The following is a 12,148-nucleotide window of genomic DNA, read 5'->3' as shown; positions in this document are numbered from 1 at the left end:
TATCAAGGCAAAGGTCGTGAGTTCGAATCCCGCTCGTGACACTGACTTTTTTATCTCAACTAAAAACCTTAATTAATTGTATGATATTAATTGGTCAAACGTGTCAAAAATAGTGAATATGTTGTAATGTTCTACTTCCGGAAAAATATTCTAATATTAATATGAACAAAACCAATAACAGGGCCTACTTCCTACAATAAATACATTCAATAAAAATTAATATGTAGATGGTGACGTTTAACAAACTATGGTACAGGCTACGAATAGTTTTGTACTATTCATGATGGGAATTTTTGTGCAGTTTATTATATTTTTTAAATGATATATTTAACCGTTGGTATGTCTGGATACTATTGATAATGCACTGACTTTATAGTAATAATCTTCGTCGCCTCGTTTGCTGAAAATGTGACAGGCCGTATACATTAATGTACAACTGGTACATTTTGATAGCCGGCTAATAAAACCGCTGTTTGACAAATCTGATTACACTAAATCATTCAAATTGTGACATTAGCTCTTCTGATTATAAAAATCGTCTCTTATTATACAATGTTTTGCTATGATTCAATTATAAAGATTACATTTCCCGTTGACGTACCGTCAACACTTCTCAATCGCTTATCCTGTTTCATTACGTTTTGTAATTTGATAGCTGTCAATATTTTTAATTCATTGAATTTGATATCAATCATTGAAACTTATGCTGCATTCAAGTACGTTACGCTCCTAACAGTCACAGGAACTCTACTATTCACAATTAACATATGTTTTTCTAAATTTAATTAATAAAAATTCATGTAAATTTTTTATTTTAACTACAACATAACAAAATAGCTATTATGTGTACAAATTATGTAAGACATTGCAATCAAACTTATCCTTTTTTAAAAAAGAGTTCTTACTCACATTAAGTTGTTTTGTAACGTCCGGATTTCGAGCCCTTAGCTCATCATCAGGTTGAAGGATTTCTTGTAGAAAGATCGTAAATTTCTTGTAGAAATCCTAGAAAAATATGGAGAATCTTTAGTCTTATATCTTACTCGTTAATATATTGACGAATATATTGCATTTATAAAAAATGTTTATAAGAAGTAAGTATAACAATTAAATCATTGTAATACATGTTCTACTCACAAACAGTTAGTGATAGTTATCAGGCATGTAGCGATGATTAATTATAATACAATTGTGAATTTTCGTATGTTATGAAATAATCGACGTATTGCTATGTAGTGTTTAAAGATAAAAATTTAGAATCTTACTCTTGTTCTTACTAGTTCTCATGTTTTGTGTATTTTTCAGTGTTTTGCGCTGCTGTCTTGTTTTTAGTAACACAATTGTTTTTACACAAGAATTTCACGACACACACACACAAGGTAAGATTTACTATAACAATATTTTTCTAGTTTAAACAAACGCAATTTAAACAGAAGCAATTATTTCATTCACTCAACAAATTAACTATAATTGTCAAATTGGGTCCCATAAAGTTTTTCTATTTTATTTATAATTAATGCCCAAGATTACTGTAGATATAATTTAAATTATTAATAACGTTTTGTTTAATATAAAATCTGAAATAAAAAATGACTTAATTCAATAAATATTAATGCAATACAACAAGTGAAATTGAAACCCAGAGTACATCTTTTAAATAGCAAAATCTATTATTGCATTAGTTAATAATTAATTTACATTTATGCTATTGAACTGAGTAGCACATGTATTACATGTTTAAATAGAACACCACAGCGTTATTTTATGATCTTGGTTTATGTACAACAAGCATTTGCCTACAATTTTAACCATTACCCATCATTTTTGATCTAACTGTTGTCAAAATGTACATAATCTCGCAGTTTGAAGTTTTAAAGTGAAAAACGTCCATACAAAATATGTTTAGTTCCGGTCGAATTGCAGTATTATTATGTTAATTTTTATGCAGATCAATGATTAAAACATTCTCATGTCAAGATGTCAATTGTACCCACTGGAAAATAATTATTTTTTACACACTCATCCTAACGAACTAACTTTTATTTGTCAACGGGTTTGCTTGCTAAGTGCATTTGAATGTTCGTTGGGTCGGTCTCAACAATTGTTTTTACGTCAAATTTCAAAGTTGAAATACTGAGTATTTTAAAACTTTATTACATCTCCGAATTCAGATAAAATTAAATTATTCATTACCTTTAGTAAATCATCAATGATTAATACATGTCAATGGGGCAGAGAAAAATATTTCAAATGTTTAATTACATGAAAATGAAACCAATTTACCGATTTAATAAGTTTATTTTTTATTTATTTTTACATCTAAGTGTGACTATTTCAATTTTCAATATTATTATTAATTATGTATAAATGTAAAAACTCCAATTAATGAACCATAATGTCAATAGTAAAATAACAAACATCTACAAATGTTTTCGTATTTAAATAAATAAGACAACAATTAAAATTCTGGGTAGAAATAAGTAGTTAAGAGAAATGTTTTATCTGATTTGTGTAAATTGTTGAAAGCAAAAAAAAAAAAAAAAAAGATAAATTGATGAGTGGTAAAAATTATCAACGACAATAAAACTTGCTCAATTAAAATACCAGGACACAATCACATATATTAGTGTTTTTACAATATAAAATTATATTTTCAAATTTTAGAAAAATAAATTATTACTAGCCAGAAATAGTCTAATTGTCATCATCAAAATTGGTTAGAATTTTTGCATTCATAAAGTACGTTTTTGGTCATATGATAATAATTTTTGAATGCGAATTTGAGGTATTTTCATATTTCTCCCGGTTGGTTTGTCAAACGCGTTTCACCTTTCAATGGTTTTTATTAAATTTGCTATATATTTATAATTCAATTTTTTCCTTATCAGAAGAGTAGTCAGCTGGTTTTGGGTAATTTTAATCTTGTTTATTATTACATTTTTTAGTTTAACATTTTTTAACGGTCAATTTCCCTGATCTTTACATTAGTTTTGTTCAGTTTGTCATTTATTTGCTTTGGTCTTTTTATCTTCTTCCACTTTCAATTCCTTGTTGTATCTTTTATACTAATTAACTTTTGTCTTTGACTGGTTTTAAAATTTTTTTGTATCATCCTATGTACGTGCAAAGACAACAATTTAACAAGTACAAACGCAAAACTTAATCCACACAACGCATTGAAAAATGCATGCACCAAACCTATCGCCACATTATACCGCAAACCTGACTTCACTGAAATCACACAAACACATAAGGTAACAAAAAGCCGACAGACGAAATGTTAAATTTCGGATAAAATTTCAAGAATAGTCCTAATAATTAGGGAGTGTATGTACTTTACAAAAACCAAAAACTTAATATATTCTGGTCAAAACTGTCAAAAATATAAAAAACATAATTAATTTTCACCTTTTAACGATTTATACGAAGAATCATAAATCACTTTTTTCGTAAACAGAACAAAAAGAAACTTTTGACAATTATTCCGGAAGATTAATGGTTATTTTCATGAAAACAGGTAAGTGTAATACAAAAGAAATAATTACAGAAAAGAACTTGCTGCAACACAGAAGATATTTATGTAAAAGCTTTGTTAAATTGAGGTTGTTAGGGAAAGATGTTGTTTTCCATAACTTTTGTATTTCTCACCTATTTACATTTCCTTTAGTAACGAAAAAAACCATAGCTGCTTTTCGTCGAATATTCTGTATACATATTCCACTCGGATTTCTAATGAAGTGTTTAATTAAATAGAAAGCATGATACATATAACTACTCAGCGAGACTATTCGGAATACCGTTAAACGTGAATTTCTTTTTGACGGCAAGGCCCGGCTCACATTAGGAAAGGAAAAGGCTTTTTAAAAGGGTTGAAATGCGTTTCACCTCTTCTCCCTGACACTTTTATGTTGCACAAAAGAGTCGTAACCCGAGAATGCCCGCCTGAATATGTTGGGGACCGTCCCTTTTCACACTCCACCTCTATAATTTATTTAATTAGAATTTCATTTTTATACCCGGCCTTCTGTTATAGGGACATGCACCAACTTTGAAGCAGGTTATTCCTGTTTTATGGAACGCACATATAATTGGGTTAGCGCAGTGTTTTGATTTAATTAGAGCCACGATGCGAACGGCTTTTGGTCGGCACGAAGGTTTTTTATTCAATAATTTATCACTGCATCACCAGCTTTTTCGCTTGATAATTCTTACTGACTAAAGCACGTTGTTCACGAAACTTAATGTGACTTTTGTATTGACAGTGGATGTGATGAACTGTTTTTCCTGAAGATAAATCCGTTGTTGAAATAATGAGATTGAACTCATTTAAATGTTGCCCTGCAGTTTTTTTGACATATCCTAATGGTATTTTCAATTTAACTAAATTATTTCCCTGTTATAATACTAAAATAATTTAATGTAATTTAAAGCTTAAATTTTAATTAATTAAATTTATTTATGAAAACTGGTCTTATTTTACCAAACATTAATTTTACAATAATATTATAAAATAAATAAATGTTTACATTCTTATAAACCCATTGGTACAATAAGATTTACATTTCACTATTCACTTGTTATTTTTGGCTTTGTTTTTTTAATCTTCTGACCATGTTTCGGTTATTTAAGAGTTTGGTCGCTTCCACATTCTCGTGCTGGCTGCGGCGAGCCTGGTGTTTGGCGGCAAATTTTGTATTTCCACCGTAACTTCAGGGATCTTAAGATCCCTATGTAAGTCCTTATTCCTTATGTACCAAGGTGCATTGACCATGTTAGGTAAGATTTTGTTTTGGAGTGTTTGTATGATTTTGATATTGCTGTGTTTGGTACAACCCCATAGTTGAATACCTTATGTCCACATAGGCTTTATGACTTGTTTATATAACAATATTTTATTTTGTATTGCAAGGTTGGAGCCACGTCCTATCAACTAGTATAGTTGTCTAAACCTTAAACCTATTTCTGTCATTTTTTTCTTCACGTGTTCTTTCCATCACAGCTTGACATCTAAGGTCATTCTCAGATATTTAGCTGTATCGCTATATGGTTATATCGATTATGAGCGACGGAACATGGTCCACGTTTTTGTTTATAATGATTAAATGAACTGATTTATGGTGATTTAGCTTGATTTTCTATTTTTTTGTCCATTCGTTTATCTTATTACAATTTTACTTTCTTACTATTATTTTGGAGGATTTTGGTTGAACGGGTGATAGTCGGTCCTAGAATATCACCGCTGTGTCATCTGCAATTTTTACTCCATCTATTTTTGGAAAATCACTGGTGTATAACAAGTAAAGCAGTGGACCTAATTTGCTTCCTTGTGGCACTCCTGCATTTATTGTTTTTAATTTTGAATATTGATCTTCTTGTTTGACTCTAAACAGTCTGTCAGTTAAGTAGGAACTGATAATATCGACCTACTGCTTTGGTAGCATACCTTTTAGTTTATTGATCCATCATGTCAGATCTTGTCAAAAGCTTGTGAGACATCATGGAAGATAGCAGGGGACAAATTTGGTCTTCTTAGATTTTTCTATTACGTCCGTTACTCGGTGAATTTGGTCTATTGTTGAATGTCTTGTTCGCAATCCAAATTGGTGGTCAGGAATGATTTTCTTTTTTTTCTACAGTGGGTTTTATTCGTTTTAATAATATTTTTTCGAAGAGTTCACACACTGTCGGTAGCAGCGATATTTGTCTATACGGTTTGACCACGTTCGCCGTTTTTCCTGTTTTTTTATCATAATGACTTCTGCGAATTTCCAGATGCTGGGGACATTTTTCAGTCTGATTGCAGCATTAAATATGTAATGTTAGTTTAACTATGCCCTTTTTTGGCAATTGTTTTAGTATTTCTCCAGTGATAAGGGCATATCCTGGTATCTTTTTAGCAGATAAATTTTTAATTTCTTGTGCTACTTCTTTAGGTAAAACTAGCTTTATATTTTCTTCTTGGGGCGTGATTGTTACTTCACAGCTTAAACATAATAAACTAGCTAGTACCTGGTTACGCTTCGCCATGGCCCAATCTCATATGAAATGAATTGGAAAGTAAAAATAAGTTTTCTTTTACTATACTACTACTACTTATACTATACGATACTACTATTCACCTTACTACTAATTCACCGAGAAAACACATTATTCAATTAAATACCTTGCCTTTCGTTTCGGTGGCTACGGCAAAATTTTTTATCGTAAAGGTAAATATAGTGGATTGACTATATATTTGTCCATTTTTCGTATAAACATAAAGACCAGATGGTTTACCGATTCAGAGACCCATTGCCAATGAGTGAAGGAACGGTTTTCTAAATTCAGACCGCACACTTGCATAGATTGTCCTTACTTTCGCTTTATTCATTGTCATACCGAACGAAAGACGTATTGGTGATTGAAGTCGTTTGAAGTTGGCCTTTATGTGGTCCAATCCGAATTGCTGTTTTAATTAGATTGTTCATTAATATTTTAACTTCTGATCGTGTACCATTGCCAGCTTTGGCTGACAGTTGTTTCGGAGTAATAATGGCACTTCAATTTTGAAATTTATATGCGTGACAATAATTCGAGAACATGGAGGATGAAGAAATTCCATTGGAAACTTCACTTCTTATCTTGAGGTCATCAAGAAGTCACTGGATTTGTATGTCTCTGTTTCACCTGAGATTATGTTTAGAATGATGTTTTCATATCACGACGATAGTTTTAGCCGACAGAGTGGCGCTTCAGCTCAGTTAGGCGTGATTTTGATGATTTGTTTTATTGTAAAAAATAAAACAATTTTACTAATTCTTATTTTGAAGTCAAAATGTTGAACAAATTAGATGGGAAAGTGATTTTTCCTGGTTCTAGATTTGAGGGTAAAGGTCCGTCACCTATTTCCAGTAATTGTCTTGAAAATAAGTCAGCTGATGGAACACAGACGACGATCAAATGGAAAAAAGAAAGAAATGAATTCTTTTTTCAAAAACCCGCGAATTAGAATGCTACGTTGTCAAAATTTCATTTTACGATAAAAACATGGGCGTATTCGAATTCAACGTTGTGTCAAAATTTCGAGTGAATCGGCCGGCCGGCTTCTTTTCGAGTTTTGCGAACACAAACATAGGCAAGCTGTTGATATATATATANATATATATATTATATTTAATAGCTGATGTACATATAATCAAAGTGAAACACCTTAAAACGTCTTACGTGTGCACTGTGTTTGTATGAATTATGAAAACTGGAACCTTTTATCTCTTTGCAATAAATTTCCTATTTGAATCTAAAGGACGTTAAAATAATAATTCAATACTACTTTATTGAATAATGTAAAAACTTGGGAATTATAACACGTAAATCAACAGCTAAGGGATTGCTGTAGGAAAGCGAAATCAATTTTAAAATACATCCTCATTAAAAGGGGGATGAAGCTGTAAAATGTCTTAACTAATGTACACAGGGGGTTCGGGGTCGTTTATAGAATGAGGGCAATTCATAAATAAGACCGTTTTCTGAGAACCTATCCAGCTGCTCTGGCTGTAAGAATGGTACTTTCGCCAAGGCGGACCCATCTCCAGCACTATTCCCTTGTAATTCCCACTTCCAACAATAAAATAATTTATAACGCTCCGATTAATCTGGATTCCTTCGCTTTCCGTCTTCAATTCCTGTACCGTTGCTCTTACATATACTCAACAGGAACGAATACAATAATTTGAATTTCTTGTCATCATAACTTGTTTGATATTTATTTAGCGATATCAATCAAAATTTGTATGCAGTAGTGTCGCTTGTCAGGAAGTCACGTTCTCCTAGTTAATTATTTTAACATATTAACTTAAATTTTAACTTCACTCTTTTTCGTGGTCCGCTTGACCATTTAATATCATTCAATTAATTAAGGTTTTTAGTTGAGATAAAAAAGTAATTAAAAAATGGCAAAAAGGAGGGAAAATTCAAAAGGTGGGGTTGATATGGGAAGTTAGTGCCCGAGTGGATTGAAGTCACGATAGCTCAAGTGGTAGAGTAGCGGCGTATCAAGCCGAAGGTCGTGGGTTCGAATCCCGCTCGTGACACTGACTTTTTTATCTCAACTAAAAACCTTAATTAATTGAAATAAATTTTAGCCTGAATATTTTATTTAGTTTCCGCTCATCCTATGATAATAAAAACGATGTGTTTATTAACAGTTCTTATAATTATTTAGAGATCGTGGCATGCGATCTGGTGTGACGTCTGTTCAGAAAAACATTTTCTTTATCGTTTCGATCTTTATTGAGATCATCTTCAGGGCCTGGGATTTATAAAAATTGTTTAAATTATACAAATACATGTAGGATGAGAAAGAAAAGTAAAACTAATTTATACAATGCTAGAAATGAGATAGATATTGATGTTTTATGTTTATGTACGTTCTCACTGGCACTCTCAACACATCACACAATAACGACACATCTACACAGAAAACAAACACTTTCAGTGAGAACAAATACTTCGATTGAGTCTAAAATTTCTAGCATTGTATAAATTTATTTTGTTTTTCTTTCACATCCTACATATACTTGTATAATTTAAACAATGTTTATAAATCCCAGGCCCTGAAGATGATCTCCAGAAAGACCAAAACGTTGGCACGATAAAGAAAATGTTTTTCTGAATATACATCACACCAGATCTCATCTCACGATCTCCAAATAATCACTAACTAACGATCACTAAACATCAGACAGTTCTTAGAATGTTTTAGTAAAATATTGAACTGTTAATCAACCTGCCCTGTTTGGATTCTATAAAACAGCACGATAGGGAGACAAGGAATTTTAAAAATGACCCAACTACAGTTTTTTTTTTTTTTGTAAAAAGTATTTCAGGAACTAACAATAAATAAATATTTCAAATAACCATTTTACCAGAAGAAATTGATTGAGGTGTAGTGATTATGTCTATTCTCTTGCTGGAAAAGGTTGTACTCCCAATGTTGCCAATGCCTATACTAGATAATAAATTAGTTTTTTCTTATCATAAAAATTTAAAAAAATTGTTCCTAATTGTAACTCATTATATATGACATCTCGTTTAATCGTGTGGAATAAATCATTTTAACGATCAGCTAAGCGAGATCAACCGGTTCGACAGTTATTAGTTAACAATGAATTTATGGTTATTCAATGCTGTGAGATTATTTTTTATAGTTATGATTTTCAACACGTTCTTTACACTTGATATTTAGGTGATTTTGCCATTTTCTAATTCGGAATTAAATAATCACTCTTATAAATATATCAGGTATGAACTAATAATACTTCGATTTTTTTTTGTTCGTGTTAGAAAAAAATAGATCTGTAGGAAAAATAAGACGTGTAAAAGTGTTTCATTTAACCGAAATGCATTTCACCCTGATCTTAGGAAGTGGTTGGCCTGAATAAAATTAGCAAGTTGGCGAAAACTCGTGGAATTATTTCCACCGTAACAACAATAAGAATTATATGGTTTAAGAAGCGTAGAAAGGGGAAAACTTAGCTCCGGAATTTAACCTCTCAAAAAGTGTTCAGCTTTCCCTCGCTCTCCTCCTTGCCAAGCCTGGCCAAAAGTTTCTCCGAGGTTAAAACGGAGGGTGGCTCAAAAAAGGAGGGGGATCGAGACAAAAGAAGTGCGGTGCACTTAAACCCTTCAAATTACGAGTCAAGAGGCTGTAATGGTCTTTTGTGAAGTCATGTAGGCAAAGTTGGCTAAAGATACCCCTGGGCCTTCTCCTATTGCCTACAATATTCCTTTACACTCCTTAACTTCCAACACTGTCCGAAACAAATACTCTTGTACGTCTACTCATTGGCCATCAACTGTTATTTTCTTTAATTTTAGTACAGTACAAACTTTGTTTCCTCATAAAATCTTTCCTATAACCAAATTATAAATAATATCTAATAACAAAATTTTGGCATGTTTTCACATTTAATATATTAGAATAATCAATTGGTGTTTTAAATAAACCTGATACGAGACACCCCTTAACCATTGGGTTTTTATGGTAGAAAAAAATCCAAATGTTAACCTACTTTATTTTCAACCTAGTATTATTCTTGTTATTAGTTTATTTAAATTGCCCAGGGTAACGCAGATATTGAACTAAACTCTCTTATTTTAAATTGCAGTACCTATTTTTCTTTGTTACTTTAACATCTGTGATTGTGTTATGGATATTGGTTTTAGTTGCAGGTCTGTATCTCAATTATTTACGGAGTTATAATCTTTTTAAATTAAAAGGCGTCGGGAGGTTTTTAGTTAAAATAATTAAACAAGTATTTTGAACTTAATAATACTATTGAATTAATTAAAGTTTTAAGTTGAGATAAAAAAGTCATGTCACGAGCGGGGTTCGAACCCACAACCTTCGGCTTGATACGCGGCTACTCTACCACTTGAGCTATCGAGACTTCACTTCACCTGACTAGAGTAGCGGCGTATCGAGCCGAAGGTTGTGGGTTCGAATCCCGCTCGTGACATTGACTTTTTTATCTCAACTTAAAACCTTAAATAATTGAATGATATTAATTGGTCAAGCGGACCACGAAAGATAGTGAACTTAATAATACTCTAAATCTCCACCAGCTTGAAATATTCAAACTAAAAATCTACTTCCCAACATCAATCGATTTAAAAAAAAAATAAAAACGGGTAAAATACTAAGATACGGAAACAAAAACAAAAATTCATAAACAAATTGTAATAAAAGAAAAATAAATACTCCAATGAAAAATAAGGAAATTTCTTTCGATATCCGTGTTACCTTAAACAATTAAAAATACAAACAAATAACATAAAAATAATAGGTTGAAAATAAGGGAGAATGATTACTATTTGAAATTTTTTCTACGACCGTAAGCTAACAAGTTGAGGGGGTGTCTCGTATCTGGTGGGACTCAATGCATATAACTATCTATTTAAATAATTTAAACATTCATTATTGTCTGTATATGATTTAACTTTTTATTCATTATTATTATAGTGTTTTAAGTACTGTAAAGAAAACCTTCACATTCATAAACCGAATACATTCATTGGCTTATTTTTTATACTTCTTGCAGATTAACATCATTTTATTAACAAATATACAAATCACAAAAATTAATATGAATGATCTAGTCCATCAGATAGTCCTTATATGCTTACAAGCCTTCACGCTTATAAATACAAAGATTTTATTAAATAAATAAATTACCTTTACGAATACTATTTGTTTATTTGACTTGTTTTGAAAACAGAGTTGGTAAGATAGTATTTGTTGTTAAGATAGTTTTAACTGTTGTAGGACAAGGAACAAACCCGATATATAAATTGGTGGGGGGGGGCGAAGTTGTGGATCGATTTTCCATTGTAAACGCCGTGTCGGTGACTGTATTTATGCCGTGGTCCCCTTGTAGGCCGGACCGCGGGCTAATAGCAGCATCAAGTGCTCTACGAGTGATTAATGCCATCTCCCTCGGCCTCTCCTCATTGTTCAAGTACAATCCCCCTAAACCTTCAGATATATTTCCATGTTATCAAAGGCCGGCAGTAATGGAAGTGTTGCTCCATTTTACCATCCATTTCATTTTCTCTCGCTAAAAAAATTACTCATTTATTAGATCTACAGGCAGGAATACAAAAGAACAAGGTCAGGAATGTCAGTGTTCATACACAATCTCTGCTTTTGCATACGACATCAATTATTTACTCGTTGCCTTTTTTTGTAAACGCTTAATCAAAACTTTTTAATCTAGCATGTTCGAAGAACATTAATAGTTTCTATGTAATGTTGGATGTACCATACATTTCATCTATATTTACATATAATGTAAATTATCATGTTAATTTGGTAATATGAGATGTGACAGGTTCTTGGGTTGGGAAGGGTAGAACGGGCTCGAGCAGTAGGATTAGGAAGGATCGAGAGTTGGTGTGAAACTTTTGGGATCGGAAGCGGATCAATTCATGGACAAAAGGGATGTAAAGTAGTTGTGGATAATGAGGTTACTGTCGTAGTAAGGAGGCTTATTGATTTGTCTGAGGATGTTTGATTGGAAGGTTTGGATGCGCTGGTGTTCTTGGATGTTGGACGAAGCCTGAATTAGGTGGGCGGTGATGATGGCATTGGGATGTACAGGTAGGTCAGCAG

At 32.0% G+C, this 12,148-nt stretch overlaps 2 protein-coding genes across 4 annotated transcripts in view; one reads left to right on the top strand and one right to left on the bottom strand.

The window, feature by feature from the left end:
• Window positions 1-12,148, top strand: part of LOC106667682 (CUGBP Elav-like family member 1) — a 661,474-nt gene that overhangs the window by 14,863 nt on the left and 634,463 nt on the right. The window contains exon 3 of the mRNA XM_024230661.1: window positions 1,306-1,379. The gene's annotated coding sequence lies outside the window, so the exon portion shown is untranslated. The remainder of the gene's footprint in view (window positions 1-1,305; window positions 1,380-12,148) is intronic.
• LOC106667667 overlaps window positions 859-12,148 on the bottom strand; it is a 99,845-nt gene continuing 88,555 nt past the window's right edge. For 2 of the 3 annotated variants that reach the window (XR_002911025.1, XR_002911026.1), the window contains one exon: window positions 859-1,005. Coding sequence is in view for 1 of the 3 variants with exons in the window: in XM_024230663.1 (XP_024086431.1) it covers window positions 945-1,005 (61 nt within the window). In the remaining 2 variants the exon portion in view is untranslated. The remainder of the gene's footprint in view (window positions 1,006-12,148) is intronic. The other variant, XM_024230663.1, reaches the window with a different exon arrangement.

This window comes from Cimex lectularius, unplaced genomic scaffold (assembly GCF_000648675.2).
Source record: "Cimex lectularius strain Harlan isolate CLEC.00 unplaced genomic scaffold, Clec_2.1 scaffold70, whole genome shotgun sequence".
Lineage (NCBI taxonomy): Eukaryota > Metazoa > Arthropoda > Insecta > Hemiptera > Cimicidae > Cimex > Cimex lectularius.
This window is presented reverse-complemented; position numbering and strand designations above follow the sequence as displayed.